Source organism: Triplophysa rosa, linkage group LG12, assembly GCF_024868665.1.
Source record: "Triplophysa rosa linkage group LG12, Trosa_1v2, whole genome shotgun sequence".
In the NCBI taxonomy this organism is placed as follows: domain Eukaryota; kingdom Metazoa; phylum Chordata; class Actinopteri; order Cypriniformes; family Nemacheilidae; genus Triplophysa; species Triplophysa rosa.
This window is the reverse complement of record NC_079901.1, coordinates 5,834,742-5,855,956: the sequence shown is the minus strand read 5'-3', so window position 1 is coordinate 5,855,956 and position 21,215 is coordinate 5,834,742. Positions and strand designations below refer to the sequence as shown.

Here is a 21,215-nt window from a genome sequence, read left to right as displayed (position 1 = left end):
AAATTTGCTCGAACACCTCCGGAACTGCCGAGACGCCCAGGGGAGAGTCACTGCAGGAAGGGACCGTCCGCTGTCCACGTCGTAGATTCCAGCAGAAAGAAAGATCATCCAGATCGTAGAGAAGCTCACCAGATGCGTAGGCTCTGAAGAACAAAAGGTGAATGAATGAGCACGCCGGCTTCCCTCTTATACCCGGACATCCGGGGAGGAGCCCGGCATGCAAATTTCATTCGCCAATTTTCATTGGCCTTTTCAATATACTCAGAAGATGATAGGTTCTCAAGACAACCCCATTCTGTCGGTTCGACACAACGTCGAAGAGACCGACAGAAAGGGAACTTAGCTTACCTTAAAACTATGCATAATAGGCAGCTTGCTAGATTTAGTTTTGTGGTATTTTAGTCGATTTGAAACATTGAACATAAATGAGCCATTAACACGAGTAGCGCAGAAGCGACGTTGCACGAGGCCCCAGTGTTTTGTTTGGCTCAGCTTGAGGGTCAATGAAGTAATAGTCTCCTGTCTTCTTTCAACTTTATCATGCCCTCTGAATTGCAGTTTACAGGATAGGCTGGGGGGAGACGTGTGTGTGTGTGTGTGCATGCAACCGTATGTGATCCTGTATGTTTGGATACAAAAGGGGAAAGTAGGGTGGTATCCTAAGAGAGCACTCGGACTGAGCCCGCCACAAAACACGAAATGAATTCTGCTAAAGTCTCAAGTGTCATAAAGGCATCGTTAGGCCAGGACTGTGTGAGTGTGCGTGGGTGTTTGATACGGTCAAGGGATTAACAGCTGGTATAAGAGTCTCGTTGCTACTATCCACACACGAAACAAACGCAAACACTCCCCCTGTAACACAATCAAAGCTGTGGCAAGAGATCCGCTATTAAAATAAATGTAACGGGACGGGAACAGTGAGTGAGTGAGAGAGAGAAAGAGAGTGTGTTAAGCAGTTTGCACGCACAAGAGAAACATAGGAAGACAGACAAAGGGAGTCCAAACTCCATATAATTATTTTTCTTTAAAGAAATGTTTAATGTGAATGATATTCAATTCAATTCAATTCAATTTTATTTATATAGCGCTTTTCACAATGTGCATCATTCCAAAGCAGCTTTACAGGAGAAAATAAGAAAAACTGAAAAACACAAAAAAGGTCAAACACAGCACAGTGCATGGTGTTTATACAGCAAGCAAGATTAATCTAGTAAATAATATCTAATAAATGTAGTCTCCCGATGGTTTATTTAGCATATTTTGCATTAAGTGAATGCTTGGCTGAAAAGATGTGTCTTTGATCTAGATTTAAATTGGGAGAGTGTGTCTGACCCTCGAATAGTATCATGAAGGCTATTCCAGAGTTTAGGTGCTAAGTATGAGAAAGCTCCGCCCCCTTTGGTGGATTTAGTTATTCTAGGTGTTATCAAAAGTCTGGAGTTTTGAGATCTTAGAGAGCGTGATGGGTTGTAGTGCGGTAGAAGCTCTGTTATGTAGGTAGGTGCTAAACCGTTTAAGGATTATAAGTAATTAAAAGAACTTTAAAGTCAATACGATACTTAATGGGTAACCAGTGAAGGGTTGATAACATTGGGGTTATGTGATCATATTTTTTGGACTCTGGCAGCTGCATTCTGAACTAACTGTAGTTTGTTTATTGATGATGCAGGACAACCACTAAGCAGTGCATTACAGTAGTCAAGTCTTGAGGTCACAAATGCATGAATAAGCTTCTCTGCGTCAGCAACACATAAAATATTTCATAATTTGGCAACATTTCTAAGGTGGAAGAAGGCTGTTTTTGTGACATTTGTGATGTGATTTTTAAATGACAGGTTGCTGTCTAATATAACGCCTAGGTCTTTAACTGTATTTGTTGGAGTAACAGTGCAGCCTTCAATTTGCAGGTCATAATCCGAAATATTCTGCTCAAGTGTCTTTGGTCCGATAAGTAATATTTCTGTTTTATTCAAATTTAAAAGAAGGAAATTACAAGTCATCCAATGTTTTATATCTTCGATGCACTCTGCCATTTTGGATAGCTGGAAGGAATCATCTGGTCTTGATGAGATATATAGCTGAGTATCATCTGCATAACAGTGGAAGCTAATTCCATGTTTTCTAATAATGTTTCCAAGGGGCAGCATGTATATGGAGAATAGCAAGGGTCCTAAAACCGATCCCTGAGGTAATCCATAATTTACTTGCGTTAGATTTGATGATTCCCCATTTAAATGGACAAATTGATGTCTGTCTGATAAGTAAGATCTGAACCATTGTAGTGCCTGTCCCTGAATACCGGTATAATTGTGTAAGCGATCTAGAAGTATTTTATGGTCTACACAGTATCGAACGCCGCACTACAGTAAGGTCAAGCAAGACTAGGAGTGAGATGTTACCTTTATCAGATGCTACAAGCAGGTCGTTTGTAATTTTAACGTCCGCAGTTTCAGTACTATGATGCGGTGCCTGACTGAAAGTTTTCTTGTATGTCATTATCTTGTAACAAAGAGCACAACTGAGTGGACACTACCTTTTCTAGTATGTTAGACAGGTAAGGGAGATTTGAAATCGGTCTATAGTTTCCTAGTTCATTGGGGTCTAAGTTTGGTTTCTTGATAAGAGGCTTAATGACGGCCAGTTTAAAGGGTCCTGGGACATGGCCTAGATTAATTGACGAGTTGATAATGTTATAAATGGGCTCAATTGCAACTGGTAATAACTCTTTTAATAATTTAGTTGGTATGGGTTCTAATAAGCAAGTTGTAGGTTTAGATGTTGCAATAAGTTTAATTAAATCTTCCTGTTTTATAGGTGAAAAACACTGTAGCCTTTCTTTTGGGGCGATGGTTGGTACTAATTCATAGGACAGACTTGGAGGTTGAGTTTTTACAATTTTGTCTCGTATGTTTTCGATTTTCTCTGTAAAAAAAATAATGAATTTATTGCTACCAATGTGCGGCGTAATAACCAGGTCAGGTGATGTCTGTTTATTTGTTAATTTAGCAACTGTACTAAATAAAAACCTTGGATTGTTTTTGTTAGTTTCTATAAGGTTACGGAGGTGCTCAGCCTTTGCTGCTTTTAGTGCCTTTTTATAACAGTTTGCACTCTCTTTCCACGCAATTTTAAAGACCTCTAATTGGGTTTGTTTCCATTTGCGCTCCAGTTTACGTGTTTCTCTTTTAAGGGCGCGAGTGGTGCTATTGTACCATGGTGCTGCGTTTTTCTCATTAATCTTTTTTGACTTCATAGGTGCGACAGCTTCTAATGTATTAGAGAAAATAGTGCCCAATTTGCTGGTCATGTCATCGAACGATTCTATATTTATTGGTATGGTTATTAAAGGAGTCAGATCTGGCAAGCTCTTTGGGAAACTATCTTTAGTAGTCGAGGTAATTGTCTACCCTGTCGATAATGAGTTAAACGGCTGATTTCTGCAGTGCGCAGTGTACATGTTATAAGATAGTGATCAGTGACATCGTCGCTTTGAGGTATAATATCTATATTGGTTAGATCGGCTCCATGAGATATAATCAAGTCTAGTGTATGATTAAATCGATGAGTGGGTACATTGATGTGTTGTGTTACTCCAAAAGAGTGTAGTAGCTCTGTAAACGCCACTGCTAATGCATCGTTAGCAATATCTACGTCGATATTAAAATCTTTGACAATTAGTACTTTATCGACGTTAACCGATAGGTCTGATAAGAAGTCTGCGAATTCTGGTGCCTATATGGCTACGGCCCTCAGGGACCTTTGGGGAGCAACACAGAAAAATACTCTAATTCTTTATAATATTCTAAACCTAATCTAATAGTCTAGATATGGTGCATCCCCCAAAAGCCCCACAAGGGGCATCGTATGCATGTCACACATTAAAACTTCCAAAAGTTCCAAGGGTTTTTATAGGGTTGGTATAATGTTTTACGGGGTCGCTAGAGTGTTGCTGTGCCGTTGCTTGGGTGCTCTGGATATTTTCTGTTTGGGTCTGGAGGGTTGCTGGGCAGTTGCTTATTGGTCAGTTACAATCTGCCCACATACACCTTATGAAAAAATTTGCAATAATACCATGAATTCCATATATTTCATGATTTCCTTGTTTTCAATGTTTTCTTTTTTCTTATTTCTAGACTGTTTCGTCTCAATTATCTCTATACTAACGTACTTCTGATGTAAAACCTTTGCAACAATGCAAAGTTGTAAAAAGTATTACAGAAATAAATGTAAATTGAATTGAAAAGAGCAACCCCAAGCCTGTTTAATTTTCTGGTCAAAAAACTTCCACGCAATTCCACACTACACTTTTTGTTCCACTGACTTTTCATACACTTTTCATACACGATTCATACACCTGAATGTGGTACACTGTAAAAAAAATACTGTAAAAAACATAAAAATATACCATACATTTTTTTACTGTAAAATGACGTTTTTCATATTCCAGTCTTTCTGTAATTTAATTTTGAAAATTTTTAAATGTTTTTTACAGTGTTTACAGAAACACAAGCTCCTGCGATCAACTTTCACATTTTGCTTTCCAAAGGTCAAGTTTGGTGAACTCTGCCCTGCGAATTTAAATTCGTGTGACGACACTTGACCAAATAGTGTGACCTTTTCAGCTGGAGGAAATGCTAATAATAATAACATCGCACTTTACTTTAACTTGTACTTTTGCACAATACAGTTTAAAAAAAAAGAAACAATAACAGTGCAAATATGTCGGAATCCATCTTTAAATCCATCTTGTAAATTTAGTGATTCCCGATATTAGTTTTAGCCGATCAGTCAATCTAGCCGATAACCAATAACGATACACAGTAGCGCTACGTCTTTTCTGAGCATAGTAAAACATGAGTTTGGATATCAATGCAAAACAGTATGGGATGTTTATTACGGTCTATATTGAACTAAAAATCCGTACGGGCTTGTGAATCAGCCGGATTAACCTAGACCCCTGTGTGTAATTATTTTCCATAGCGGCCGATGGCGATATTTAATTTATAAGGCAATGTCGGCCGATGGCGATATTTAATTTATAAGTCAATGTTGACCAATATTATCTGCATGCCGATAATATTGTGCATCCCTACACAGTAAAATCGCCAGCGTTAAAAAAGGTCAAATTAACACTCACGGTGTATATATAATCCACACTCTCAAAGTGTGGATTATATAAACACTGTGAGAGTTAATTTGACCCTTTTTTACACTGGCGATTTTGCTGTGTAGTGTAAATAAAACACCCAACCGTTTTTTTATCAAAGGTTTTTCTGGTTGCTGCCCTTATTAGATTTATGTGAACAGGGATCATTTTGACAACACTGTAATCTGTAGGTGAAACGTTTCAAAAACACACCTTCCAGTTTTTAGTACATTGTTTTGTAAACATACCTTTAACAAGTAGTAAAGCTTGACTGGTATTTCTCACACTAACATCTGTCTTTGCTGAGGACACCAGCTTTACACAAGCATTACTGCTTGTACGTGTTGTTTTGAGTGTGTGTGTGGGCAGGACCGGGGTTAAAGGATCCAGCCCCAATTTATTTGGAGTGTTAGTTTTTAATTAAAAGTGTAAGTGATGCCCTGCAGCGAGGGCAGCGCATGTCTGTGTTTGTTTTCAGGATGGGTGTCAGATGAGATTATGTTAAGGCATGCATCTATATGTGTGTGTGTGTGTGTGTGTGTGAAACAGAAAGGGTGCGAATTCACCTCTCTACCCCTTTTTTTCTCCTCCTCCTCGCTTGTGTTTGGTTTTCTTCCCCGGCCAAGTGGAACCCTGTCACGGTTCCACACAGAAACACTTTTGTGTCCAACCCTCCTACTTTTTCTCCATGTCCATCCACAAATAGATGACCAGAGAAATACACTAGCTGATGATGTGGTGGTAATCGCACTCTGAATCAGTAAGTCTCAGTATTAATGGGATTCGTTACACACACATCATAAATATTCAATAACTGTGAGTATATGTGATACAGCGGACGAACCGCACAGACTCTTTATAGTTCCTGAGGCTGTGTAAATGTTACAGATCCCATTTGGAAGGCCATCCATCAGCATGTCTCTCCGTATTGTATGCTCTTGAGGATGAAACTGAGTTTTTCCCATGCGCTCTTATGTGAGAGGGCTTCTGTATGACTAAGTGGTGCGTACCGGTGCGGTTGGAACGGTGAAGGCTGGTGCGTGTGGATGGAACGAGGCCCGTCGAGGGCTTAAATCAGCTCTTTCAGGCAGAGAAACATAGTCGCTGTGTTTCCCAGAGAGACTCACACTCATACAGGCTCTTTAACATGGCCGCGGGCATTTCAAGTTGTTTTGAATGGATTCATAGTTGTCGATTGTGTTACAGATATGATTCCTGTTTTGCTTAGGTTAGAAAAACACAAAAAAGTGCAATTTACGTGGTGTGAGGTGGTATTAAATGGAAATGGTATCAAATGGTAATACTATGGAAGATGTTAATATACAACAGTATTTATATGGGGCAGCAAAGAATATCACATCCACATATCATGTTCTATATGGACATCAAGTATGCAAAATAAAGGATGCAACAGAAGCCATAAAAGAACCATTTTTGGACTGAATGGTTCCATAAAGAACATTAATAGTTTGCAACTTTATTCATTATGAATTAAAGACAAAGAAAGTGTTCTTTTAAGAAACTTTGATTTAAAAGGTTTTTTGGGAGAACCAATAATAAGGTTACGAAATGAACAAATTAGTAAAACGTTCTTAAAAGAACAATTTCTTTCCTACATTTTTATAGTCTAATGAACCTGTTCCACTAAAAAGCAACCTTTGTCCACCAGAAACATTCTAAGGTTCTAGGGAAGGCTTTTTATGGAGCCATTCAGCCAAAAATGGTTCTTTACTTTAGTGGTAAAGAAATTTTTGGGCTGAATGGTTCCATAAATAACCTTTATGGCACCTTATAAGTGGTATATATGGTTCTTCACAGCAATGCCATTAAAGAACCCTCTATGGTTACCCAAAGAACCATTTACTTGTAGGTTCTTATATGGAACCACCTTTCTTTTTATAGTCTAAAGAACTTTTTTTGACTTTTTCAACTTGTGTGAAACAGAAAGGATCTTGGATGTTAAAGTCTCTTTATGGAACCCTTTAGACAAAAATGTTTTCTTTGTGACATTCTTCTACTATTAGATGCTAAAATTCCGGCGCCAGAAAAAAGTAAAACATTTTTTTACATGTCATTTTACACCAAACTTGCAGTTTATTTCTGTAATTCACCCTTTTTACCGCATTTGAAAAACACCGGAAATGTTCAATTTAATAAAACTTTTTGTACATTTTTAACAGTGTACATTTTTTCTAAACAAACATTTTTTCATAATTTCACAGCTGGAACTCTGTATTCACCAGTCAGCATCTTAGGACCTAAATAATCTTATATACAGTACTATTTAACTACATGATTATATATTTATAATATTGGTCCTTAGAATAAAACAATCAAAAAAATCACATAGAAGTGAGTCAGAATGATCAAGCAGTTGTTTAGTTTATCTTAAATGAGTAGTCAACTAACAATGAGGTCCTGTACGTCCACCAGGCCCTGATCTTAAGAGATGTTTCCTTAAGACAAATTTTTTGCATTCTTCCAAAAATATGTCAATTTGCACATCATTAAAATCACAACCGAAACTGGTGGCGGTGAAGTGAGGTGCTGTATTAAAGTTGGCTCTACAGAGTTGCTTTGTCTCAGTCTGGCCGTGGTGCCGCGGTGCGCAGGTCGGGTCTGATAGTGCTGGAGCGGCAGCAGCCATCAGACCTGTCTGGGTATGATTACCTTCACATCTGTAATGAATTACAAGCCCCTCAACCATTCAAAGACTCTTTTATGATCCAGCAGGTCCCTTACTGTTCCTTAACACACACTAATTCACACTCACGAGAAGCACAAGCACACAATTCACCGAAACAAACAAAAATTAGCCTAGGCAAACAAATACCTTTTATGAGAACACAAAAATCACTCATTCTCACCCACCCACATGCATGAACTGGAAGGTCTCGGTTACACGGGCTTAGACGTGCACAGAAATCCTCCCTTTTCCTACTAGACAGCTGCTTCTGCCCTGTTTCTTTAATGCCGCGATTGTGCTGCTTTGTGTGTGTGGGTAGAGATTTGTTTCTATTGTCGCGCACTTTGATGTCTTCATCTTTAATTCCTCTCAACTGGGAGGCAGACACACACAATACCGAGTTCTGTCTCCATTAAAACATGATCTGGATAATAATATGCTTCTCAACCAAACCCTGTTCAAACAAATACAACAGACACAGGCTCACTTTGCTATATTTTGCGATATTTAGAATGGATATTGCATTCTTCACAATTTACACAATACTGTATACTGTCTTCTAATTAAAAAAATGGTGGGCATTATTCAGATGACCATTTCAGGACAGTTGTCAATGTGTGATGACTTCAAATCAGACATTTTGTAGCAAATTTAAAGTACCGGTGTGTGAATTTTAGCGGCATCTAGTGGTGAGGTTGTGAATTGCAACCAACGGCTCACTCCACCCCTCCCTTTCGAAGCACTACGGTGGCTGACACAGGACTAAGATGTTGTCACGTTTCGCTTCTTTGCCGAAGGAGATGACGTATTTACGGAACGCATGGCGAATTCAGGGACCCGCGGTGTATAGAAATGGCGAATTCAGGGACCAGCAGTGTATAGAAATAGCTCATTCTAAGGTAATAAAAACATAACGCTTAATAATGTAAGGTCTTTATACTCCTCTGAACACATAGTTATGTATATTATATTGCATATCTGTATTACACACTGGACCTTTAAGGATTAAACATGAAAAAGCAGGTCAGACTCAATAGTCATGGTCAGATGGCATTTAGCCTTAAAACATTGGAAGTTCTGCCAAAAAGAGGCAAAGACCTTTCAAACAAGATATTTCAAGAAATACGCTGAGACACCGGTGCACCAAAAATGACATAAAAGTGGTTTCAGCGAGGTTCTCTGCCCAGCATAAAACAGGACCTCACCTGGCAATGTCAACATTTAATTCAATCAGGAACATTGGCAGGTGTGGGCATCAGTACACACTGTGTTGCTGTTTTCCTCTGAACGTTCCCTTTCTGCAATACATGACCCCAACCGGCCCTCCGCCTTTCCATCTCCTCGCCTCACCTCATTCCCTCCTGTGCATTACCACAATTTACACATGCACTTTCTACTATCGACATTGCCGCATCTATCTTCAGGCTTTCTTCTCTTCCAAACGCTGCAAATATTCTATCTCAGGTTTAGGCCAGTCTCTGTCCTCAGTGGAAAGTCTGGAGCCAGGCTGGCTGAGCGGCGACGTGAGGAAGGCCAATTACCTTCTGCCACCCGAGACGTCCAACAAAAACACCAGTGTGTGTAATTAAAGAATGAATGGAGTACCTCTCTCGCTCTTTTATGATTAGAGCCCCATTACGCATGGACAGGAGGCGCTGCGGGGGCCGGAGTTAAGACAAACGGCTTTCATGGGATAAGGACAAAAAAGCTCTTTGGATTATGACAGCTGCACCTTGGGCACGTCAGACCTTACCGTTCACAAATTAAAGATTTTTTTATGTTAGCGGACCGCTACCTACATTGGTAGCATCCTAACCAATGAGATATCATAGGTGAGCAATGTACCACACTACATTAACATAAATCAAAATTCTGTCATCATTGACTCACTCTCGTGTTGTTCAAAACCTGTATAAATGTCTTTGTTCTGATGGACACCGAGGAAGATATTTGGTAAAAAAAATACAATGGTAGTCAATAGCGCCCCAGAAGTACATTCTTCAAAATATCTCGTTTTGTGTTCAACAGAACAAATTATAAAGTCATTTTTCCTACTATGGTAGTCAATGGGGTCCAAGAATTATTTGGTTACAAGCATTCTTCCAAATATCTTTCTCTGTGTTCGTTGTCAAGAAATTTATACAGATTTGGAACAACTTGAAGGCGAGTAAATGATGACAGAATTTTCATTTTTGGGTGAACTGTTCCTTTAAGTACCTTGGAAGTCATTATCAGTATTGTATCTTTTGGAGCCACCTTATGCTTAAAACACACCTTTGGTACATAGTCGTTATAACTCAGTTTTAAAAATCCAGTATCAATATTTTCTATGGGTCAGGTAAAAGAAACCATGCAGGTTGGAAACCAAGAAAGTAAAGCCCATGACAAATGTTTAACATTGTACAATGTTTTATTAAAAAGAAAAGAATTACATAAAGAAAAAAATCTGTCCCCAAAATACCAGACCCCACCCTCCCTTTATACAACAGGAGATTTTACCACTGGCAGTGACACTAAAGGGATCTTTGTAAGAAAACACTTCCGGAAACAAACCTCTGGATTTCTGCAGGTAATAAAACGGGAGGGATGTCCTTAAAGTTTAGAGTTTCCCTGCCAGGTCCCAGCGCTATAAATACATAAAAAAACTATTTGCCCACCACTAGCCAACCTGAAAGAAAGCATTTACACCTGTGAGACTCCGCCATGTAACCCCTGAAGTCACAGCATCACAGGGGGACATTCCAAACATTCTGCCCAGTAGTTTTCCAACCGATGTAAATGTAAAACTACCCGTCATGTGATGATGCTGTCAAGAGTTTATGAATATGTTCACCCAAAAATAGTGCTATGAAAACTGATTCACACTATGAACCAATACACACTGAAAGAATGTTTATGATGAATGACATTTCCCTATTTTAGTTAGACAAATTCAGAATGAGGAGATTCAAACAGAAACCTTAAATCGTTGTAATCTGTTGAGAACTAACATAACTACAGACTCAACGTCCAAACTATGAGTTAGTCATGCGTCAAACCATGAGGCTGCTTCTGTGGCTACGGACCAATAAAACCTACGTGTACTATCATCATCATCCGGTTAATGGGAAGGACAGGTATGGCATGTTTGATGAATGAAAATAAACTCACGTGGACATCACATCATATACTGGAATATAGTGTCTTTATGATTAAAGCACGTGCTCATCTATTTGTTTCTAGTGATGGTGAATTTGTTTTATTCGGTTCACCGCTGCAATGTCTTTAGTGGGGATTTAACATTCAAATGTCAGTTTAACTACAAAAGGAACTGTAATCGTGAGAGCAATACATCTTTAGAATAGCTCTGCTGTAGAGTGCCACCTACTGGTTAGTAGTAGGATCACCAGCTTATAAAGAAAGCCATCTAATAAAGTATGTCTAATACTCCAGCTTTGTCAAGTCTTTTTTATTCAAAAACAGGGCCATAATTTTGCAATCTCCCTAAATGAAATCAAAATGAAGTCGCAAAAATAAAAATAAAATACTAAAAAGAACAAGTGGCACATTCCAACAAATAAACTTTTAGTTTAACATCATACCACCATGGGGGTTTTTAGTGCCAATTAAACAATGCACAGATTTAGTTAACATATAAAGTCAGATTCACTGACATCGAGTTTATCAATCTTGCCCTCCAAAATCACTGTTGTATTTTTCAAGAGCTCTAGAACATTTATGTTGTTTTGAAACTTCTGCAGCTAAACATCCATCAAAGTGTACCACAGCAGCTAGGTGGCATTTCAACCCAATTCATTCGTGGTTTTTCATTTTTTTTCTTTTTTGTGTTTTATAAGTCAAACTTTAAATGAAAAAAGTCTTAAGAGCTCAGAGATGACAGCTCAATTTCAAAGCAAATCTCAAGTGTCACCGTTTTTAATCAACTTACAAATATAAATCCGTTTTCTCCAAAATATTAACAAAAAACCTTCGAACAGTCAAATAAACAGAAATAATCTACATCGGGGGCTCTGTCCCATATGCAGGGTGGGAGGAGATACGATAAAGAATACAAATAACACAAAAGAGCACCCTGGGTCTTCATGAGCGTTTTAGCCTCTTGGAATGTCGCTGGTTGACCGAGTCCTCGTCGCTGCTGGCGTCCTTCTCGTACGTTACGCCTCGGGACGTCCGCCTCGCGCCGGTTCTCCTGGTGTCCCTCTCATTGTCGCTGTCCTGCTCCCGATAATCCTTCCGGACTGTCCGCTTGCTTTTTCTCTGAACGACCTCCTCGTCTTCCTCGCTTTCCGTTTCGTTTCCTTTGCCGTTGCTGTTCCTGGTTTTCCTTCGTCCTGAGTCGTCTTTATCTTCCTTCTGTCTGCTTCTCGTATGCTTTCCATTCTGCATCTTCTCTTCGTCATCGTCGTCCTCCTCCTCCTCCTCCTCATCGGATGGAGTGACCAGGCGTTTGCGAGTTCGGCGTCGCAGGTAGCTGACCCCGGGGAGGCTCTTCTGCAAGAGCTCCATTAAAGCTTCCTCAGTGCGTGACATCAGGGTGAGGACGTTGCTGCTGGGATGGTTGTACTCTTCCGCGTTGGAGAAGATGAGCTTTATGTCCTCTAAGAAGTCAGAGACGCCGCGGTACTGAGAGGATTTGAACTTGTTCTGCATGGTGGTGAGGTCCATTGGGCACCTGATGATCTCTTGATAATCTTCAGCCTCCTCAGCAGACACCGGATCCCTGCACAGGTGAGAAGACAGCACAGGAACGTGAGAAGAAAAGGAATTGCAGAAGATTAGCTTCAATTGATGCGTCATTTCTGCACCTCTAGCATCATTACATGAAACTGCTGTAATGAAATCGTGTTTTTAAACTTGTTTACCAAAATGCTCCTGCCATCTACCATTTGGTGTACAAAGAGTTAGCCCCGCCCCAAAATCACACCATCAATATTGACGTTCTATGAAAAACTAAATTAAAATGAATGTGGATAAGCACGCCTCTGTAGACTCCTCAAGAAACTGCGCCATCTGCAGGACAGGCAGCACATTACGATTGTTTCGTGAAAATCACAATCTCTCTAAACTCAACCAAGTGCTATGATGTCAAACATGTGCCCTTAATATAATATACACTTCAAAAAACTGTGTAAGACATAACTTTTTGGTTTCATGGTCAAATGAAAATACAGAATTGGATTGAGCAAATAATCCATTTAACTTGATTACCTACTTCCTTAATGGGAAAATATGAATACAATATTTTTGTATGGGTGTACCTGAAGGGCCAGCTGTGTCGGAATTTCGTGAGCTTCTGAAGGATCTCCTCACATTTCTCCACCTCAATCGACTGTTTCGTTGCCCCAGTCCTGGAGCTCTGTCGGACCTACACGTGGTCATCAACACGATTCATTAGCCACAATGAACTCTGCGTTGTGTTTGACAATAATGTATACTCACAACTCTAAAACACTTGGTGACACAAATGTTTCAAAAGAATTAAACCACACTTGACTAAGAATATGCCTCACCAGCTCATCGATGTCAGCAGGGTTAACCGGCGCTGGACGTGATTTAGACACTGGTTTGGCTACAGGTTTGGCGGGCGAATTCTTCTGTGGTGGTTTACTCTGAAATACAAAGACATTTGATTGCACATCTGTCATTGGTCAAACGTTCCAAATGGTTATTTTTGTGCCATTTAGTTCACTTTTTTAGACAGGCATTTCAACTTGTTACTCACCACCTCATCTGTGTCCCCTCGTGGTTTAGGTGCCGATCTGGTTGCAGGTTTGGTGCTCGGAGGCGAACTCTTTTTCTGCTGTGGTTTACTCTGAAAGACAAAGACATTTGATTGCACATCTGTCATTGGTCAAACGTTCCAAATGGTGATTTTTGTAGTTCACTTTTTTAGACAGGCATTTCAACTTGTTACTCACCACCTCATCTGTGTCCCCTCGTGGTTTAGGTACCGATCTGGTTGCAGGTTTGGTGCTAGGAGGCGAACTCTTTTTCTGCTGTGGTTTGAAGACCTAGATATTTGGTTTAAGCGACACAACAAAATTCAGTTTGAGCACTGCAACCAGCTAAACTCAACTCCCTGGCTCGATTTAGTTGATCCGAGAAGTTACTGGACTCACCAGCTCATCCGTGTCTGCTTGTGATCTAGGTGTGGATCTGGTGGCAGGTTTGGCACTAGGAGGTGTACTCTTTTTCTGTGGTGCTCTACTCTGCACTTTGGGCTTCACAGACTGCTTCGGCTTTTTCCTAGGCCTCACTGCGACCAGAATAATACAGTCAGAATGAGAAATCAAGGCCACACAAAGGATGAATGATACACGAGCGGAGGGTTTCCTTACAGCTGTGGCCCGTGTCCCTGTATTCCTCTTCTGATTCCTCCTCTTCCCCGGATTCTTCCTCTTCCTCCTCGTCATTGTCCTCCTCGCTGTCCTCTTTGTAGTTTCTACACACACACACAAAGAATGAATGAATGAATGAATGAATGAATGAGGAAGCTGTTCGTATTTCAACAAAAGATAAGACCGTGCCACCGTTTTACTTCCTACCAGAGGGTGAGTGCTTGAGGGTTTTGAAGGAACGCACGTACTAATCAAACGTATCAATTTTATGGGACTGCATATAAGTATCTGCCAAAAGCATAAGTGTAAATTGGAATTTTGGGGGGTATTGTTTTGTCTCGCAGTAAACCACACCTCCATGTTGAGTACATTTATGGTTTGAGCCATTTGATCAAACATTTATAAAACGATTAAAATAGATTTGGAAAATAATTTAGGAAAAGGAAGCCAGTGTGTGTTACCTGCCCCTGGAGCTGCGTCGGGCGGTGTTGGGCTGGCAGGCCGGGCACAGCCACTCACCCGCCGGTATGCGATGGAGCACGGGGCGGAGGCAGAACAGGTGGAAAGCTTTATTACATTCATCACACAGAATGAGCTTATCATCCTCTCCTGCAGACAAACAGATGAGTTACACATTAAATCAGTCTGTAACCGTGAACTTCCTTCAGTGTGTGGCTCACGTTACACAGAGACAGGTGCTATTAAACCCCAGACGTGATACAGTCACTCAGTTAAAAAAAAGAATAAATACTGGGTTTCATTGACTGTCTGAGCCTTTATATGCGCTTATAAACGAATCCATCATGAAGTTGCTAAAAGGAATAGTTCACATTTAGAATGAAAATTCTGTCAGCATTTACTCACCCACCGTTGTCATTTAAAACCTGTATGACTTTTTCTTTTTAAAAGATGCTGGTAACCAAAAACCGTTGGTCCCCTTTGACTTCTATTGTATTGACAAAAAAACCAATGCAACTCAATGGGGACCAACAGTTTTCTGTAACCGACAAGGTTTAAAGGTTTGAAATGACAAGAAGAGGGTGAGTAAATGATGAAAGAATTTTCATTTTAAATGTGAACTATTCCTTTAAGACTAAACAGTAGTGTTGTAACTTCAGTGACCAGCGTAATGAGGTTGACCCTCCGATGTCTCACCTTTCCTGCGGCACACTTTGCAGCGGGCATTTTCGGCAGACATGTCCCACTTGATGCAGGCGTCCAGCATGCCGAGCAATGCATGCATGCGGGAGAATGTCTGAGCTTCACGGACAGCAGATTTCCATTTCTCCACCGCAGTCGCTACCTGAGAATAAATTGTACAAACAGTGTATTACAGGCCGCATGCAGAACCCGAAGTTATAAAATGATTGTTTTACAAATACATTTTTTAATTTCAGTTTCATCCTTTCATTTCAAAACTGTATTATTGTGAATAGGGATGCACCGATACCTTTTTTTAAAGACCGAGTACGAGTATCGATATTTTTTCTGGTACTCGCCGATACCTATAACCGATGCATGTATAATGTACAATAATGTTAATAAACCAGTATCTTACTGGTACATTTTCTTTTTTTTCTTTTGTTTTTAGGTCTACTTAAATTTAAGTACTATTTTTTAATCAAGTTCTATTTTTTATGAGTAGCACAATTTTACTAGCACATTTACATCAGTTTACTTAAGTAAACAATATACTCTGTGGTCAAATTATAAAAAAAATAAGGGGGGTGGTGTGGTAAAATGTGAGTGTATTATAACTTGTTCAAGTTAACCGGACTTTTATTTTGACGGATCGCCGCAAATGGTGTTTGTTTATGTGTTCGTGTCCTCGTGCAGTGAAACGCTGGCGCTGAAACCTCCACAAGCACAATGCGTTCAGTACACGCAACCGCACCACTCTTTCACACACATGATAACGCAAAACAAGCAGAATACATATTTAAACAGTATCTGAATATTTCGTTAACTGTTACGTTAGCTGTTCAGCGCTAATTTCTTGTTAGGAAATGTCTGGATTCCTCGATTCTGTCCGCGTTTTCCGCATTGCGGAAGTCATAGGGCTCTATGTATGTCACGTGAGTTATCGGTGTGTCATTACGAGTACATGAGCTTGGTATCGGGCCGGTGCATCCCTAATTGTGAACTCTGCATATAGTGTGTTGCATTAAATCGCTAGTCGAGTGTTTTGTTAGATTATTATGTAGATAAATATTTGGTGGTCAGATTTCTCTAAAATCTTAATTTAGCGCTAACTTTGCTTAAAACATCTTAAGAAACACACAGTCACACACAGACACACACTCACCCTGGCCTCCTCAGCCAACCTCTTCTGATCATCCACCTCCTCCACCGCAGTCGAGCTCTCCTCTCCCCCGACCTTCTTTTTCTTTTTCTGTTTGGGCGCCATAAAGCCCTGCAGAAACTTTTTGATGACGCTCTCCTGCAGGGTGGTCAGACACTCGCCAAAGTCCTGCAGTTTCTCCAGCTCGCGCACCTGTCAATGGACACAAGGTCAGGTGGGTTGTGGGGAGACAATAATGTAGCGGGGTAAACACAGTGTAAACTCACTTACCCGCTCTTCAAACGCAGAAATGTCATCCATGTAGCCCAGACCTCCTTTCTGCAGACAGGAGGCCACCTCGATGATGTCACTGCGCAGGAATTTGAGCAGCTCCTGGTGGCCGTCACAGGTCTTCAGACCAGGGTTTCCCTTTTTCGTGAGATGGATAGAGTGCAAGATGTCCTGGTAGCTACAACAGCAAATTACAGTTAGCTAAATTCTTCCTCTTTTTCGAAAATAAAGAGCACAGTCTGTTTTTTAATCCGTTTTTTAAGTGTGTGTACTCACTGGGTCTGTAGCCTGAGTTTGAGTTCACTTTCTCTCACTCCCTGAGTGTGAAGACACTCTATTAGTTCATCTAGATCTTTTGGTGAATCACACACAAACCTGGGAAAACAAGCATCTGTGTTACCACCCAAAACTATATTTAGATCCCTGCTAAAATAGGCAAACACCTCTATATAGACATATTATGAGGATTTACCAGTTGAAGATACTTAAAAGGAAAAAAGAGAGCTTACCAAAGGTTCTGGCCTTGTTTGGGCACAGTGGTCTCAATGCAGGTCTCAGGAACTGGCGCCCCCTGCTGACCGTTTTCATTTGAAGCACTAGCTATGCTGCCCTCATCCTCTTTCTCTCCATCTGAGAAAACAAAAAATCAGTTAAAAATATTGCAAAGACTGTATGTGTATGGGATTCCTTTTGTGCCAATAAGAATGAACGCAAACTTTTAAAAAACGAACAAAAATATACAATGAGAAAGAAAAAAAACACTTTGATAATGAAAACAATAAACTCAGTTGCAAGAATGTGACATGATTTCTTAACATTTTTTTAAGTTTCGTTTTTGCAAATAATAGTTTTGAATTCGCTGCTAGATTTTTCATTTGCGCTTTCCGAGTCTTCGTTTACGCTTCTCAATTTTTCGTTCGCCTTTCTGGCACAAATCTCACGTGTGGGCGGGATTTATGGCCACTTTACTCTCATTGGTTAGTGAGATTTGGATTGACAGCTCCCTGACCAGGAAGTCTAAACTGAAGACAGTGCAGCGGATTAGAGAGCAATCTGTTTGCAGTTTTCTGTATAGTATTGTTTTAGTGTTTGTACTTAAATTACTTTCTTATTTTGTTAGTATATTAGGAGGGTTGCCAACTTTCACACACTTAAAAGTAGGACACGCTTCCAGGCTCTATCACGCCGTAACAACAAGCCAACGTCGAGTAAAGACAGGATAGCTAGCCATATTCACATGCAACTTTACGTGTGTTTAGAGGCCGTCAAGACAGCAGTCTATAATTTATAATTACAATGATATCAGGAAAACGACATGCCTAGTGAGTTTTGAGGAGATATACAATAAAGTGTTATGCTTCCAGTTCATATTTCTAATTTATACATTATAATCGTGGTGGCATTTTATGTATTGTTTCTATCTTTAAATGTTTGTTTATAGTTTAAGAAGTCTCTCTTCTGCTTTTCTCTAACCTGTTTTATGTAGGTGTGTAAATACATAATGAAATTGATGTTTGCAAGAGGCAGACTAAATGAATAAAACATTCATAAGGCCTCTAATTATGTCACCTTATGAATTTGTTTTGTTGTAGCGTTTAAAAAACATAAATGTCATTTGAATGTATTGGTAGTGTTTTATGAGGTGTACTTTCTGTGAATGTAAAGAAAGGAGTTTAAAAAGAAAGATACAGTACTTGACTTATAAGTGGACTTAATTCTTTAAAAGGAGACTGTATGCAAGAGCGACATCGTCATCCTCCTCCTCAGCTGGACACAAGTCACCATCAGGTACATTTATGTAACCGAGATAATAAAATCGCTAAAAGTTTTAATCTCTGTACAGTAACTATGCAGCAATGTTTTCATTTAGCACGTTTTTCTCACAACCCAATAATCTGTAACATGTCTTTATTGGATGTTATAATGCAAGTTGTTCGTTCCTTTTTAAGAAAATAATCTTACAGTCCATAAAATAATACCTGACAGAAAGTATAAAGCACACAATGAACGAGCTAAGTAAAGACAGAATTGCTACTGTACAGGAATACAACTTTTAGCGATTTTCTTTATTATCTGAATTACATTCATTTACCTGAGGATGAGGAGGATGCTTGGATCCACACCGCGCATGATTTACCAACTTCAAATACCAATTACTAATATACTAACTAAATAAGAAAGTAGTTTTAAGTACAAACAATAAAGATAACAGCATGCAGATCGTTCTCTAAGATTCGTTGCACTGTACTGTCTTCAGTATCGACTTCCTTGTCAGGGAGCTGTCAATCAAAAACTCACTAGCCAATCAGCGTAAAGCGGCCATAAGTCCTGCCTACACGTGAGATTTGTGCCAGAAAGGCGAACGAAAAATTGAGAAGCGTAAACGAAAACTCGGAAAGCGCAAATGAAAAATCTAGCAGCGAATTCAAAACTATTATTTGCAAAAACGAAACTTAGAAAATTGTTAAGAAATCATGTCACATTCTTGCAACTGAGTTTATTGTTTTCATTATCAAAGTGTTTTTTTTCTTTCTCATTGTATATTTTTGTTCGTTTTTTAAAAGTTTGCGTTCATTCTTATTGGCACAAAAGGAATCCCATATATGTGCAGAACTGTTTGTTTTTATCAATTATTCAAAATTTATTTTTTGGTAGTCAGTGGTGCCTGAGAAATCTCAGTTGCTAACATTCTTCCAAATATTTACAGATTGGGGTTAAGTAAATGACAAAACTGTCATTTTTGGGTGAACTATTCCTTTAAAGCACATAGTAGATTAAGATGCTCTGATGCAAATCAACTACTAAAGAGAAGGCCATTTTTACTTAAAATGTAGCTAATGTCAACAGTTTATGCCAAATAATGTATTTAAATCATCATCACGATTTCAAAACGATGAAAGCAACATTTACACTTAGTTTACATCTAAATCACTTAAACAACGACCAGTATCAACCATTAGGGTAATGAATAAATGAACACTTTTTGATCTAGACCACTTTAGATTAATGCTGGTTTAAAGGAATAGTTCACAAAAAATGGTAATTCTTGCGTCATTTACTCACTGCCTTGTCTTTCCAAACCTGTGACTTTCTTCTGCAGAACACATCAAGATATTTTGAAGAATGTTGTTTACCAAACAACACTGATCCCTGTTGACTTCCATTGTATGAACACAAAACCACCAAGACATTTCTCAGAATATCTTTTGTATTCCACAGAACAAAGAGTCATACACAGGTTTTAAACCACATACAGGTAAATAAATGATAACAGAATAGTTATTTTTGGGTGAGCTATCCCTTTAACACTAACACTGGCCCAGAAGAACTTCCTGTTTCACTACACAAACGTTTAAGCAGAATATAAAAGTGTATACAAATAATTTATAAACTTCTCATAAGTACCACTGATAAATACCTTCCGTTTCCTCTTCTTTCTTCACCTCGTCCTCTTCTTTCTTCACCTCGTCCTCTTCTTTCTTCACCTCGTCCTCTTCTTTCTTCACCTCGTCCTCTTCTTTCTTCACCTCGTCCTCATCTTCAGACGGCACCGGGTGCTCCTCAGGAGGCAGGGTGAAGGAGTAGTCTATACTATCATGTACCCAGCCCTTCTCTATGTACAGCCCAGGAACCACATCAGAGAACAGCCAGTATCTGCAGAACACCCCACACAATAACACTGTTTATATTCACATATACATGACTGTTTATATTCAGTCATCTGCCTGTTTTGAAGCAAATGCAGACTGATGGAGGGTTATTTACCGGTTGTGGTTGCGGTCTGTGCCCAGTGCCGTTTTCCTCATGACCAGTTTGGCTTTGGTGACCCCATCCTGGAGGGCTTTCTCCGCAGCAGCTTTCTGCCTCCTGATCCGCTCCTCCTCCGCCTCTTTCTCCATACGCTCTGCAGCAGATACACACTCATTTACCAAATTCGAAAATCCTACCTCTCCACTCTTACATTAAATGTCTCTTAATCAGGCATGTGATCAGCCAAGGACAAACAAGAAGGAAGACTGCACGAAGGAAGCGTCACTTCCTGTTTGCTGAGAGCGCGTGGTTTGAGTCGGAGCTCTTTCAAATTTATTCCTAATACATCGTTTATTCTTGTTATATCTTAAGACTTGTGTTTTAAATTGTTATCCTCCGAGGGTAAAACATATCCTTAAATATATCCCATACCAAAATCGTATTTAAACGCACAGATAATTTATTTTTATCGGATCACTCGCTATTAGCCTCAGGCTGTTAGCATTCCCAGCCTGCCTGCTTACTCCTTAACACACTGTTCTCATTATTAAATCACTGATGGCTAATGTTTCAGATGTGTCTGTACCTCTGTGTGCAGATGAGGAAACGATCGCACTTCAGTCGGAACTGGAGGCTGTGGAGAAGCAGATCCAGGATCTACTAGAGAAGCAGTCACGGCTGCGAGAACGAAAAACGGCGCTGGAAACATCCAGAGCCGACGCT

General features: G+C 39.7%; 1 protein-coding gene across 1 annotated transcript in view; it reads right to left on the bottom strand.

The window, feature by feature from the left end:
- Positions 1–10,962: 10,962 nt before the first annotated feature.
- Positions 10,963–21,215, bottom strand: part of baz1b (bromodomain adjacent to zinc finger domain, 1B) — an 89,749-nt gene continuing 79,496 nt past the window's right edge. The window contains exons 8-22 of the mRNA XM_057347286.1: positions 20,508–20,646; positions 20,161–20,396; positions 17,252–17,372; positions 17,019–17,117; positions 16,743–16,920; positions 16,476–16,664; positions 15,326–15,473; positions 14,632–14,779; positions 14,171–14,274; positions 13,952–14,088; positions 13,751–13,843; positions 13,555–13,644; positions 13,343–13,441; positions 13,091–13,197; positions 10,963–12,552 (exon numbers count right to left, since the gene is read on the bottom strand). Coding sequence (XP_057203269.1) covers positions 11,913–12,552; positions 13,091–13,197; positions 13,343–13,441; positions 13,555–13,644; positions 13,751–13,843; positions 13,952–14,088; positions 14,171–14,274; positions 14,632–14,779; positions 15,326–15,473; positions 16,476–16,664; positions 16,743–16,920; positions 17,019–17,117; positions 17,252–17,372; positions 20,161–20,396; positions 20,508–20,646 — 2,528 coding nt within the window. The 3' untranslated portion in view covers positions 10,963–11,912. The remainder of the gene's footprint in view (positions 12,553–13,090; positions 13,198–13,342; positions 13,442–13,554; positions 13,645–13,750; positions 13,844–13,951; positions 14,089–14,170; positions 14,275–14,631; positions 14,780–15,325; positions 15,474–16,475; positions 16,665–16,742; positions 16,921–17,018; positions 17,118–17,251; positions 17,373–20,160; positions 20,397–20,507; positions 20,647–21,215) is intronic.